This window comes from Brachyistius frenatus, unplaced genomic scaffold (assembly GCF_029030835.1).
Source record: "Brachyistius frenatus isolate BFR_SWC_R1_liver_20210118 unplaced genomic scaffold, ASM2903083v1 Contig_3, whole genome shotgun sequence".
NCBI lineage: Eukaryota > Metazoa > Chordata > Actinopteri > Embiotocidae > Brachyistius > Brachyistius frenatus.
The window spans coordinates 10411441-10426781 of NW_027210602.1; the positions used below are offsets into that span (position 1 = coordinate 10411441).

A 15341-nucleotide genomic window follows, 5' to 3' on the forward strand; every position below is an offset into this window, starting at 1 on the left:
GTATTGTATTTGCCAACCTTTTTGTAGAGTCAGTTTTATTAGATTATCAGCAGCGATGGAGAGATGACAGAAAACAAGGAAGCGAGTGATGCAGTGGTGAAAAGTTCCTTACCAGATAAAGACCAGGGATGTTCCTGTAAACGGCCAGTATCTTAACCCTTAACCCATGAGGGCACCTATAAAAAGGTCATTTTAACGGTGAAATTAAAAAAAAAAAAAAAAAAACATTTTCACCAGAAATTGACATGACTTTGTACCAAAAAGCAGTTTCTCTTTATTTCTATTTTAAATTTTGGGAGCATGGCACATGCAAAAGAGGGACGACAGAAACTAGAATTATGATCCTCCTCTTCCCAGACAGGTATCCAAAGTAAGGAAAGACTAAACTCTCTGAACAACCACTGGACTGACCCTGAGGAGTCGGGGCTCAGCCCGGGGAGAAGGCAGGAAGATTCATCTGAGAACATAAAAAAAAATGAACTGAAAACTTGGAACTGAAATGAAAACCTTTTTAAAATTTTACATTTATATCCTTAAGTTTCACTTTGAAACCATCAGAAGCAGGTTGGTACTGCACCATTCTGGATCCGTGGATCGGTATCTGCCTCACCCCTTTTACTACCACAGCAATCCCCCGCCTTTACACTACCTCACATATAAATGATTCCAATGAGTTGCACACAGCAAGTGTGATTTTAGTCTGAGGAAAACTTAGTAAAGGAGAGCATTGGTTTTGGTTTTGATACTTATTGTATCAGACTTCAGGTACTGGAATTGGAATTGAGATAATGGTGCTTCAGTAATGGCGGCAGAGTGGTGCAGTGGTTAACATGGTCGCCTCACAGCAAAAAGGTTCCAGGGTGGAATCCAGGCCTGGGCCTTTCTGTGCAGAGTTTGCCTGCGTGGGTTCTCTCCGGGTACTCTAGCTTCCTCCCACCATCCAAAAAACATGCACCTCAGGTTAATTGGTGGTTCTATAAATTGCCCTTAGGTGTGAATGAGAGCGTGAATAGTCTTTGTTTCCGTCTGTCTCTATGTGTTGGTCCTGTGATGGACTGGCGATCTGTCCAGGGTGAACCCTGCCTTTGCCCTAAGTGAGCTGGGATAGGCTTCAGCCCCCCGTGACCCTGTTCAGGATAAAAGCTGGTATAGATAATGGATGGATGGGTGCTTCAGTATAGCAAGGAGTGGTGTCAGGGAACAACAAGTAATGTGTTGTGCGTCCACTGACTGCTCAGTGGCATCATTTTGGCTGATGATGTCACAGGACTTAATTGCTTAAAAGAGACTGGCTTAACCAGCCCGAAAGCTTTATTTTTACCGATGGCCTATTAGAAAAAAGTGGTGAAAGTAAATAGTTGTACATGTGTCAGAATTTTACTTTAATCTGCCGTGTCCGCCGCTGTCTGTGGTGCTGAAATGCATTTATGGTCCTATTAGAGAGAATGTTTCCAGGCTGAAATCCATTCATAAACAGTTCTTCATGGAGATCCTCACAGGTATACATGCATTTTTTTAAATTTTTTTATTACTTATATTTTATTTTGCCGTCATTGTGCTTTATATTACTGAAAGATGTCATTTTTAAGGTCAATTAAATGGGAAACTTTAAAATCTATTAAAGGTCATACCAGCTGTACCTCTCACTTGGTTTAAGAGGACGAGTTTTGTTACTTCAGTTTAAAGTATAACGCATTTCCAATTGCAAACAAGCTTGCAGCTCATTTTAGAGAAGATGAATAATTCCAGAGTGACATTAAATCAGGGCAAAAGCTCTTCTCCCTTCTCTGCCTCCTTCTCTGAGGGCTCACATGAGAAAATCAAAATCCAAAAGAGAGTGTGCGCCCAGCTTTCCTTTCTCACTGAGAGATAAACATGCTCCCCCTTTGGCTACAAGCATCTTCAGAAACCTGGCCCAGATCTGGGCATGATTAAATATCTGCTTTCAGCCAGTGGCGAGCTCCCGCAGCTTCCTGGTGAGATGAGGATAAAGCTGTTTGGTTAGAGCAAGTATTGATATCTGTGGGCTGTGTGCAGCCCCCTGCTTTATCAATGTCGCCTGAACACACAATATGGTGTAATACTTTTTCACAATCAAATGAAAATTTTAAAACTGAAACCCTTCTAGGGTCCATTTTTATGAAGCATCTCGACCCGAGATCCTCCAGTCTTTTTTCCCTTTTTTGTTCCGGATGAAACTCGGCTGTTTTTCTTTCTGCTATATAACCAAAGCTGTTGAACTTCTGCTGAACATTTCTCCCGACCCAGCAGCTCTGCATGCACAAAATTGACAACATTGAATGTGTCTTAGCCTTTTAGCCTATACATTGCATTGGTTCTTTTCATGAAGATGCAAACCAGGGTTTTTCTGAAGACAGAATTGCCTTGTGCATTTTCCCTCTGGGAATATCACTGCTCCGGTTCATCTGACACTGACCTTGGATAACTGCCATATTCCCAGGTTAACATGCATGTCATGGTTTCAATGGAGCCATCTGGTTCTGTAAACATTCATCTTGGGATTTGTGCATGACGACACTATGCAGTTACATCTAAATATGCCATGTTTGATTAGAAATATTTCACAGTGTAAAGTTAACAGCCTTTCAATGATGTTTCCTGGCAACCAATGAAGGCTGCAAGAAGTCACGTGCTGGTTCAAGAAAGAGTTCCGACACATAACTTCCCATTAAACTACAACTTTATATTTATGTACAGATTACAGTTTCCCTTTTGGTCGAGTCTTTACTCAAAGCTGAGCTAATAATCCTCTTCTGGATGTAGCTTAGCACACAGACACAACCAGGGATTTGATCTTCTCATCTAACGCTCAAGAAGAAAAATTATTTATGTATTTCCCAAAATGTTGAACCAGCTTTCTAAATTTTGCAAGGTTGCATAAGGAATGTAGTCCTCTCATTTATCATGTATTGCTCTTTTATTCCTTGGGATGTTATGTAGTGTAATTCTGATTAACTTACATATATGTGTATATTATATATTAATTTACATGCTTATATTATATTATATTATATTATATTATATTATATTATATTATATTATATTATATTATATTATATTATATCTTGACTTAATTTGTGCTGCTGCCTGTCTCAGCCAGGACGCCCTTGAAAAACGTTCCTGGTAAAAAAAACAACCTGTTGAATAAAATAGAATAAAATTCAGACTGCTCTATTGGTCCAAATGAAAATAAAGGTATGAAGGGCTGCAGCAAAGAAATACATGGACTCATGACTTCCAGGCAGATGACTGTGTGACAGGAACAGGTCACTTTATTGTTAACCTGCAGATGTTACAATGAAGAATAAAGTGACTTTCGCTGTTCTGAATTGTACTCATAATAAAAAGTGCAATACACAGTGTTTCCAGGAATATGCAATAAGTCCTGCAGATATATTGGGACCATTTTTTGTTATTGGAAGATAAAAACTGTACTTATTGTTCTGTGAAAGCTACACGTTTAGAAACACACCTTCAATTTACAGGACCCTGATGGTTCAACCTACAAATAATGATACTCCACCACAGTTGTATTTCATAACAGACTGGATTCCCATCCTTTAGATCTGCAATCAGTCTGTGTATGTTTGGAGATGACAGCAAGTATCAGTCAGAGACGGAAGGAGACATTTCCTTTTACAGAATTATACAGTGGTTTCTCTCTCTCTCTCTCTGTGTCTGTGTATAAGTGTGTATTCAGGGGATGTAAAAAATCTGGGACAGAATGAGCCTTGGGGTGTATCAGCAGTCATCAGCCATCACTGAAGATGAGGTTCAGTCCTCTGATAAGAACTACGAGAGCCTATAAAACCTGGCAGCACACAGCCCTCTGGAAATTCCAAAAGGCCTAGTGATCAAAATGGGGAGAAATAGCATCAGACAGACAGAAGAAAACATAACAGATAATGTTTGGTTCCAAAAGTTGGTATTCATATTTTGAGAAACGAGACATCTGCTCTCACCAAATGACTTGCAGTCAAATCAAATCAAAACTAAACATATGGTGCTTCCTGAGTGTTTTAAGTCTGAAGTTGCCAAGGTGATAATACATTTGATCTCGCGGCGTATATTGAATGATGAGTCAAGATAATTGTGTTTTTTCTTATTTAGATACAGTACAAGAAACATCTTAAAATACTGCCACTTATATAGAGACTAGTTTCCCAAGTAATTAAGGATGTGCTTAAATCCTGCTATCAGTCATCAATGCCTCTGTAGGCGAGGGAATGTATTGAAATTGTTTTTGCCATTATGCTGTTATTGCATAATCTGGCCAAAGGGGTCGCTATTTAGCAAAAGGTGGGCTCACTGAAGTGTTGTAGGACAGAAAAGTCGGACTTCATTCAAATAGTCATAAAACCAAGTGATTGCACTGATTAGCTTCCCTTTTGTGGTTTAAAGGCAAATGTGGATAGATTAGGAATCAATGGGCTACGAAACCGCTCCTTCAACCCTCTTTTCACAGACTGAAAGAGATGACGGTCTTTGTGTTTTTTTGTATGTCTTTGTAGTTGTTTTGTGTTTCTGTATATGTTTGGCATATTTTGTCTCTTGTTTTTGTATCTTTGTAGTTGTTGTGCATCTGAGGCCATTTCGTCTCTTTACAGTCATTTTGTTTCCGTTCAGGGTCATTTTGTGTTTGTCACTTTGTCATTTAAATCTCTTGGTTGTTTTGAAATCATGTTTTGTGTCTCTTTGAGGGTGTTTTATCTCTGTGATCATTTTGCTTCTGTTTGGATTTATTTGGTGTTCATTTGAAAACATTTATTTTCTTCATGGTCATTTTGTGTCTCATTAGGATCACTTGTGTGTGTATTAGAGTCACTCAATGTGTATTTGTGGTACTTTTGTGTCTCACTGTAATTGTTTTACATCTCTTCCAGGCTGGTTTGTCTTTTTGTGGATGTTTTGTAGCCTGGATTATTATTTACACCTTCAGTTTCCTGCTGTGGTTATTTATTCACAGTGAATTTGGTTCTGGGCATGCCAGCGCAGTTCTTTTGTGGCTCTTTAGGATCTTTTTGTGTCTTTGGAGTAAGCTTGTATGTCATCGTGGCTGTTTTGTATTTCTTTTGCATCTTTTACCTGAGCTCTGTGGCTTTTCAAAGCATACCTCCTACAGAGGCTCTGTATGAAGGGCCCTTGAAGTCATAAGCCCCAAGACCTACTCCTGTTATATTAGTGAAATCAGAATAAAACCAGTGGTAGAAAGCAACTAAGTAAATTAACTCAACTAGTATACTTAAGTACAAGTATGAGATACTTTGAATATACTCAAGTACTTCCTTTTGATGCTACTTTAGCCTGTACTTCCACTCCACTATATTTCAGTGGGATAGGTCTATATTGAAGGCTACTTTCTACTCCGCTATATTTATTTGATAGCTTTTGTTACTGGCAAATTTTAAGATCGATATTTTATAGGCTACTTAAAATATATGATCAATTTCTATATACATACGCATTGATATACATAGCTTAGACACTTCAACAGTAGCTTGTCATGTTGAAATTAGTTTTAACATGACAACATGGTACATGTCAATAATGCAGTAGTCCAATGATATATATATGATAAATACAACACTTGAAACTGAGCCATTTTGCATATTGAGTACTTTTACTTTGATACTTTAAGTAGCCTATATTTAGCTGACAGTACTAATGTAGCCTACTTTTACTTAAGTAAGATTTTGAATGCAATGCAATTTAGTGTTATTTCATTGTGGTATTGATACTTTTTCTTGAGTAAAAGATATGAGTACTAATTTCCCCACAAACTAAAACTAAAACTGAAAAGAAATTAACTGGATCAAACGTAGTGCACTTAAAATGTGGGCTGTTTCAATGTTTTCTGAGAGATAAAACTGCCTAAAATGGTCCTTTAGACTACGTTTCCTTTTCCCTCTAGATGTAAATCATTAATTTTTTTATTATTATTTCCTGCGGGGAGTGAAGGGTTAACAATGTGCCAAAGACGTACTGAAGGAGGAAAAAAAAAAAAAACACAAAAATCCTCCTCAGCTGTTACGGGATCTGTGTTGCGCCACTAACTAACCCGTGACCGCTCGTTACCGTCAATTTAAGGAAATGGATCTTCGCTTAAGAGCACACAACGGGAGCCTGAGCGGCTCGCGGGTGTAGAACGAGATCAAAAGGCGCGTGGTCTGCGCGGAGACCGTCTCCGTGTTTTTCGCACCGCTCCGGACAGTCTTCTGTGGCGCGCGCTACCACGGTTGGTGGCGTCGGCTAAAAGGGGTCGTTCTGTCCTGAGCTAGTGTGTGTGTGTGTGTGTGTGTGTGAGTGTGTATGTGGTTTGTGCGTGAACCAGCTGAATTAAAGACCAGGCAGGCCAGCGCGAGCCAGCAAGGCAGCAGGCAGGAGGAGGAGGGAGGAGGAGGAGGAGGAGGAGGCAGGCAGCCCCCGAGCGCTCAGCTAGCAGCCGTACGTTACACTGCCAGAGATGGTCACGTCCACACCGGGGATCCTTCTGCTGCCGATGCTCCTGTGTCTCCGGCACTGCATTAACGTCCACGGTAAGTTTCCGGTCCGCCGTGCATGTGTTTGATCGCTTTTGTGTATTTGTGCGCGTGTTTGGGGTCCCAGCACCGGGGAGCACGCGCCGTGTTCGGTCGGATGAGCTAACGTCGACCGAGCTGTTACACCTGTCTCGGCTGCTCCTTGAAGAAATGACCGCGCTTGGCTGGACCTCGGGCTACTCGACCTTGCGCTTCTTCTCAAAGAAAGCCCCGAAATGGCATCTTTTAGGAAGGTTTAAACGAGACATCTGCTGCTTTGTTTGCGCTTTACATTTATTTATGAGGAATACATTCTTGTTTTAAATTAGTCATTGGTTTAGCTTGGGTGCTGTAGCTCAGTATCTCTCTTTCTGGATATAAAATGAAAAACTGGAGAGGCCCGTTTGTGTTGCTTGTTGTCTCGCTACAGCAGCTGCTCGTCGCTGCTCATTGATGGCCTGTTGGCCCTGCTGTCAGTTCGTTTACCCTTAAAACACCAGCTCTTAAGAATAAAACCCTTCTGTGTCGTGTTGGCGTCTCTGCCTCGTTCCCGATTTCTCCATTTACTTCCACTGTGTGGACTCTCCTCTGCCACCTCCAGCGAGGCTGCTCATGTATTTATCCCTGAAGTGGAAGCCGACAGAGGGGGATGGCAAGGTGAAAAATAAAATGCAGGGGATTAACATGTGGAAAAGTGCCCTAACAGCAGCCACGTCGTCCGGTTGGGGTAGCAGGAGGAAGGGAAGTGACCAAGGCCAATTAACGAGCGCAGGGACTCTCAGTGAAAGCCTCATTATGAGCCGAGAGGACCAGGTTAAGTTATTATTACAAGCAATTGTTCAGCAGTTTGTATTAAGGATGGAGCTGTCGGAAAATGTCAGTAATGGGATTACCATCTAAAAAAAAAAAAAATACTGGTAGGTCTATAAAAAGCCAGAATACCCAGCCATGATTCAACTGTCACGCTGTGTCTGTATTGCTAATTGGAAAACACATGGTTTATATTGACTATGCTTTTGAAGAGGCTGTTCTTGAGGTGGTTGAATTGTGAAATATATATATATATATATGTTTAGTTACTTTGCTCTTAAATGTACTTTTCTAATCTTTATAGGTGTTTAAAAAGACTGGCTACAGTTCAGTGAGTTTATTCTTATCGCAAATGATTTTATGTGTTATTTGAGTAAAATATGCAGGACTGTGATGTGTAGTAACTATAGTTATGGGCCAGGGATGGTTGCAGAAATTGTGGCGGTTCATTTCTGGTTAAAAAAAAAAAGTACCTAACATGGGTATAATTTATACAAATCTATTTACTAATAATTTCTGCTCTACTTTAGATGCATGTTGAATTAGAAAACAAGAGTGACGCAATGAGCTTTGTGACTTGAATTCCCACCTGGTGTGGGAAATGGCCTTCGGGGGGGAAATGGTGAATCAAAACTAGTGCTCGTAATGGGCACTCACTCTGAATAGCACACACCCACCACTACCACCACCTTCTTCTCCTTCTCAACTCCAAATCAAGCCGAAACGCACATGGACGCAGACACAGATTGAGATTGTATGAGCCTATTTGAACGCGATGCCACGCAAATTAGGCAACGGCGAGAGCAGCAGCGGCAACGCTGGCCTGATTAAAATGGATGTATTTTTTTTCCCCTCCATGGTTACTGTGATACTGTGGTAGACCCAGATCCTCAGCTATGGGAGGTGGGGGTGCGCTTGGTTCTTGAGGAGGAGGAGGAGGAGGAGGAGGAGTAGTGCACTGCACTGCAACCATTTCTGTTACTGGGGAAAATTGCATTACCATGACCTCCAGTGTGACAGCAGCCTTATAGGACACAATGATCTACTATTTTGGGAGGGAGACGCTTCATTGCAGTTCCATGCCTGTTGGATCTGTAGTTTTAAAAGGGCGGAGTATTACCAGCAGGTGATGGATTATCATGAAAAACAATCTGCAATTTCAAGCTCATGTTCACAGTTGATAACTGTGTCAAGGTAATTGGGCCTTAAAGTTTATATCGACATGTTCTTCATTTAAAAACATATGCATGCTAATTAGTGGAGTCAATATTGGGGGTGGGTGAAACGCAGGTAATTTTAGGAGTAAAATCTGTCTGAAAAATGCAGTAATTGTGTAGTCATAATATAACAATATTAGTGGTATAGTGATATTTTGACAATATAGTCAGAATAATTTGAGTCATTATGACTTATCAAATTACAAAGCACAATTTCCAACAATCACTTGTTCCTGCTGTTTGACAAACTGCATCCTGTGCAAGAAAGGAAGAAGCTGGAAGTCACCAAAACATGCTGCTGTAACGGAGACAAACCTGTTTATGTGGCAGTGGATTCACCAAACTATTTTGAGGCTTTAACTTTACACATGGTAATCTGCAGTCACAGGAGAATGTGTTATGGGGTTGCTATTTACACAGTGAACTAATATTGCAATATTTGATGCAAAAGAGCTAAAGGAGGTAATTGAAGGAGTAGGAGCAGTGACATCTTCTAACTCTGAGAAGATAATGTGGCGAAAGCTTCCTCAGTCCTCATTCTGCGTCAGCAGCGAACAGTCTGTAAAGTTCACAATTTAACCGTCAGCTAAAAATTGATTTTGACACTGCTGGGAAAAGGAGAATACGTTTGCACAGGTTCGTATGCTTGAGGTTGCTACTGAAGTCTGTTACTGTGCTGATTGGATCAAAGTGCACGGTGTGCAGTTTTCCAGACAGCAAGTCAATGGGTTTTTGTGTAGACACTGGAGGAGTAACCCTGGAGGATGCACTCCTTTTAAAGAAACGCAATGCTGGAATGTACCGTACCACTCCCTGCAACTCGGGTTCATACTTATTGATTTAGCATGTTTTACCTTGTTTACTGAATCTCATTGACATCAAACCATTTTGTATTTTTAGATGCGTTTTTCTGACTGCTTTAGGCATTCAACCAGTTCACTAACGGGAAGTAACTGCTTCCAAAGAGCAAAAGCTAGATTAATGTCATAAGGTAATGTCTAGTTTCCTGTGTTGTGATTTGGCGCTACATGAATATAATTTAATTGAATTGACGTCGGTCTGCATGGAATCTGAATTAAAACCAGAGTCTCACTTTACAGCACATGATCTTCATCTGTCTACCTCCGTCAGCATTAAATATGCGTCAGCGAAAGGTCAGGCTGATGATGAGTCGGGGCTTTTACTGTTGTTGTGAATTATCTACTTCATGTACAGTTGTATGCAAAAGTTTGGGTTTTTTGAAGTAAGTACAATCCCTACAATGAACGAGCCATTCTTCAAATGTTAATGTGCTGTTACATAAATTAGATGTTCCCTGTACTCTATAGTTTATGCTTTTACAACTGGAGGAAGGAGTTTTAAAGTAAAAAACAAAATGCCATTAAAAGTCAGGGCATTGATTATATGGAATTTGTACCATAACGGCTTATGATGGTACAATCTGCAAGATTTAGCACTAGTGTACAAAACTGCAGACTTTTAGGGGACAAACACTGAGATGAACATGTGTGTGTTCATCCTGTCTGTCAACCACAATACAGTTTTGCACCACTGAGATTCTACATGTTGCATCTACTGGTAGATCACCATTTGGACAATGTGCAAGTTGTGCTGTTTTGTTTAAAGAACTGCATGCAGGTTATGATTTGCCAGAAGAGTAGGTCTGTTAAATAAGCTTCTATTGCTATTTTATCCATCGGTTCATTGATAAATAGCTTGAATTATTCTTGGTTCAAGTAGATGGCATAACGGGAATGTTGTTAGTGCTGCACAATCACAGATGGATGTATCGTGCATGTAATTTCTTGACGCATTTGTCCATTTTCTCTCTTTTAATTTTTTTTATTTCACTTTATTAATCCCCGAGGGAAATTTCTTCACCACAGCAGGGGGGCTCTCAGGGGGGAGCTGCTGCAGCAGGCTGCCACTAGCGCGGCGCCAGGTAACCTGACCTGAGGTGCATGTTTTTGGATGATGGGAGGAAGCCGGAGAACCCGGAGAGAACCCACGCAAGCACAGGGAGAACATGCAAACGCCGCACTGAAAGGCCCAGGACCGGATTCGAACCCGGAACCTTTTTGCTGTGAGGCGACAATGCTAACCACTGCACCACCGTGCTGCCCTGACGCACCGTGCCCATATTTCCCAGGAAATATGTTGTTCAGAGTCGCATTTTAACAGCTCATCAAAAATCACATCTTGTTATTTTATTGCCTTTATGCCCCTGACTCTAAAATATGTTTAGTAGCCAATATCTCATGTTGGATTAATGCCAAGTTTCTTGGACAACATCCAAGTCCGTGTGTAGCCATAAAGTCTGGTGTGTGGACAGGAGGCTTTCATATTGAGAAATAATTATGCCTTATACGTTATTGCAGGTAGGTATGCTGTGAGCTATTATTTCTTGATTGTTGTCATTTTAAATGGTAATGCTTTCCCACATGTTGCACATTCACTAATGGTCGTAAGTAGAGTTGGCGTGTTAGATGTGACTGCAGAGACTGCGTTTAGAGGGGAACACTGCAACCAGTTGTTGTTTTTTGTTTTTTTTAGTACCTATAACTCGCAGTACTCCTGTACTCCCCTAAATGCCTCGCATGCTAACAGTTTGTGGACTGTACAATTTACGATGTTCCCTAAATGCCTCACATGCTGGCCCTGGGTAAACATGAGCTTTGAGTCTGCGCACAGAGGATCTTGTAGTAACCGCTCGGTTAGTGCAGTGCATGCAACCTGTGTGTGGGGTAAAATAGCTTAAGAGTGAAATCAGACTGTTTATAAAAGTGTTCGTAGCTTCCGACTCTGAAAAATGAGGTCAATGCGGAAGTGCCTTAAACTGTAATACCACCGGGTGCCACCAGAGGTTGGCTCCAAAAAGCCTCCGGCTCCATAGACTCCCATTCAACTTCTCTCCACAAGGGTTCTGTATGTCATTCGCTAAATTCATTCTTCTAGATTAGTGTCCTGGCCGTCCATCTGAACATAATCCCGTCATTAATAATAAATTAAGCCTTAAAAAAAAATGCCCCCCAGCTCGACCAAACCGCTCCGAACTAGCAAGATGGTGGCGGACAAATTCTGAACTCGAGGCTTCATAACGGACGTTCACAAACCAACGAGTGACGTTGCCGCTGGTTGCAGCTTAAGTGAAATAAAGCGTTTTAATGCAAGTTAATCATCCCCCGCCCAAGAAAAAGAAAAGAAAGACTAGGACAAACTCTAGTATATAGCTGGACTGATACATTAGAGGGCTTCCAACATGGAACAATGGCTTTTGTTGTGAAATGGAGAGCGAAAGTTTCAGCATTCGGTGAACCAATGAAGTAACACGGATCCCTTATCCAGGGATGGAGATTGTTGATCGTGCCTGTTTTTCTCTTCACACGCACACACAGACAGTGGAGCACAGACAGGTGAAATGAACATGGCGTTACTCCAGTACGTGACTGTAAGTGCAGTAAAAGCCGTCAAGATTAATTTCCTAATGAACAGACATCGCCCCCATATGTTGAACTTGATGTGCTAGAGTAACGAACGCGTCAGGAGGGCTGGAGCAAGAGGTGGTTGTCCACCAGCTCATTGAATGAGGATGCCGTCATTCGCTCGCACAGGTAAATAAAATGCTAAAATGGATTGCGTAAGATACCCGGGCGGCACACCGGAGGAAAGCGTGTTGGAAACGTAATTTGAATGAAAGGTCATCATACTCCGTCCTGTAACTTGACTGATGAAACTACAGCTGGTGTCGTCCTGGTTGAATGGAGGTCTGCAGGCTGTTTATCTGCCTCCTGTGCTGAGAAGTGAATGGACTTGTGTTCGAGGAGGCAAAAGAGGAAATACTTTTCAAGGACTTTTCCTGCGAGTCTGCGCTCTCTCTCTACTTCTGTTCAGCAGCTCTATAGATGGATTGACAACAGCGACCTTTCAGATCTAATAAGAGAAAAATACAGACATGATCAACAATAAAAAGAAGTGTAATTTGACAGGATATGCAGTTGCGAATAATCATTGTTTGATCATTTAGCCCATAAATGATAACAATTATTTATAATTCTTTTTTCACAACTTCCTATAACTGATTATATCTCGAAGTACAAAAAATATTTTTTATTTACTATTTTGGGAATGCACATTTTCAGACAGACGGTGTTTGTATTGTTTGTACACACAAAATGCCACAAATAGTTACAGTAACAAATGAGGGTAAAGAGTACAACCCTTCACTCCTCATCTTCAGTGCCGGCTCATTGAAAGCTTTAAGCGGGTGTGATTGTGGGTTTAAAAAAGTTCTGGTAGTTTATGGTGAACCATACTTCACTTTTGACTGTGCAGGGTTGACCGTGGTGTTTTTAAGTCAGAGGTGGGTCACCCGGCCTTAAACAAAGACCACCCCCTTTGACGTCAACAATTAACAGCATATTGAACTCGTTTAATTGATACGAAACATTAGCTTTGTATTGGATAATATAATATCAACCTGCCATAGCTGTGCAAGTCTGTAAAGCTGTCCATGTTGTAACTTGGGCACAATTCCTTTCATGCAGGGTCTCAGTCATGTGTTGCTGCTTCAGTTAAAGGCCTGAAGCTCATCAGGTTCGAATCAAATCAGTGTGCGGTGTTTCAGTCTCCAGAGGAGCTGCTGACCCACTTAAAACAACTCCCTTCATAACGGTAGCTCAGTGACTGAATGCAGTTTTCATCTGGACTAGAATAGAACTGTGGTTGAAATACCTGCAAGTCTTTGGATCTTCTATTTTACAAAAAACAAAAAAATTAAAACGAGGGAAGTTTAGAAAGAAAAAAAAATAATAATAATAATTCTAAAGTAGTTGACCTCTTGACAGCTGTAACTGTGATCTCTGTGGTTGCTGTGTGCTCCATTTTTAGACACACTGTCCAGACTAAAGCAAGCATCAAGGTCAGACTGTTATTTTAAGAGTCTTTAACTCGTCCAGTGTGACGGACTGTACCGCCCGCTGCATTGCAAAAAACTACTTTACGTACAAAGACCGAAAATCTTTTTTGTTTGTTTGTTTGTTTGTTTTTTCCTTGTGTTTAAGGGGAGTTGCCAGAAATTAGTTTTGCGTCTACTCCAAACACAGTTCAGAACCCAAAGACCTTCACTTTGGCCAAATTTTAATTTCTTTTTTGATTTCTTGGAACCCGTATATACTAAATAATTGGTTATTTTTCTTCTGCTGGCGTAATCATTTCATCAGATCAAAAGTGAGAAATGTGACGTTGCGTCATCTTTACTGGCTCAGGCCTATGTGCCTGTAAATGCTCCAACACATTGTGATTAAATGAAGGCTTTTTTTTCCCCCTCCAGTTTACGGGGTCAACAGCTGTACAGATGCAGCCGGGCGGGTACGAGCAGTAACTCACCCAACTACAGCTGGAAGAAAACTGTCTCACCCTTCTTCTCAAATCTGGTTGTTGTGAAAGGAGCTGTTGGAGGGGGTGGAAGACGTGAACTTCCTGTGGAAGTCCAACACGTGGAGCTGCTCTGCTGTCTAGTCCCGTTTAGTACGAAGTTACTGCACTGCAGGGAAACGGAAGATTACTTCCAAAGCAGTAAATAATGATTACAGAACCATTCGGGACTGTAATCACTTCAGTTTTCTTCATACGCCCTTCGTGTCTGTCTTCATCTGCAGGTACCAAGACGGAATGCGAAGCCAGTCAGTTCCAGTGTGGAAATGGCCGCTGCATCCCGTCTGTGTGGCAGTGCGACGGAGACGAGGACTGCACCGACGGCAGCGACGAGAACTCGTGTGGTGAGGAAAATAAACGCACTGCTGCCACACATGGAGCATTTAACTGTGTCGCTCACATGCTGCTGGTGAGGGAGGCCTCTGGGAACGCAAATAACAGGCAAAGAAAACTAAAACGGAAAAAGATGACAATCGAGGAATGTGTTTGGTTTTTAGGTAATCAACATAGTCAGTGAGGGAATGATCAGAGGGAAATGGTTTCCAAATTGTTGCTCACCTAAACACAGTAATTACAGTTTATACTTTAGAATCTCTGCTTCAAAAGACTGAGGTTACCTGACCTTTTAAAAAAAAAAAAATTTGAACTGAAACGTGGTTATTCTTTTCCCCACCAGATAGCAACATGCATCATTTCTGTTCAATTTATTTTCTTCTAAGGTTAAAGCTAGTTGTGTTTTTTTGTTGTTGCCAACGAATCTCATGAATACATCAAACCAAGAGTGAACTGATTCTAACAGCAAACCGTGTCTCTATCCAGAGTTTGATAAATCACATGCCTTTGTACCATCGAGTTCATTGTTCTCCAGAAAGATACCCTTTAGCCACATTTTTAAACTAAATGACAGCTCTTGCAATGCCATAAACGCCCTCGCTGTAGTTTACTTTGATTCAGTCACACACACGATCCATCCTGCTGATGGAAATATTCATCGGTGCTCCAAACGTTCGTATAATTTACAGTAATGGCTGCGTGGCAGACCAGGTGGGATTTGGCTCCAGTACAGTTTCTAATGGTACCGTTCCATTAGTCGGTCCATGTAGCCACAACATAACAAATTAACATGAGAAATACAGTTACATATAGACTATGAACTCATAGTCTATATGTAACTGTTTTCATGCGTGCGTGTAGTATTTCTCATGTTAATTTGTTCTACACTCCAGTGATGTGTAGTTTCCCCCGGAGAGTAACCAGTGATTTGGGTGGATGAGATATGACAGGACTTTATAAGGGCTCTTTTTACAGTACATTTTTGGTGGAGGAATTTTATTGAAGGAAG

General features: G+C 41.1%; 1 protein-coding gene across 2 annotated transcripts in view; it reads left to right on the forward strand.

The window, feature by feature from the left end:
* The first annotated feature begins 6034 nt into the window (after positions 1–6034).
* Positions 6035–15341, forward strand: part of vldlr (very low density lipoprotein receptor) — a 50631-nt gene continuing 41324 nt past the window's right edge. For both annotated transcript variants that reach the window (XM_069706234.1, XM_069706243.1), the window contains exons 1-2: positions 6035–6557; positions 14224–14343. In XM_069706234.1, the coding sequence (XP_069562335.1) occupies positions 6485–6557; positions 14224–14343 (193 nt within the window). In that variant the 5' untranslated portion in view covers positions 6035–6484. The remainder of the gene's footprint in view (positions 6558–14223; positions 14344–15341) is intronic.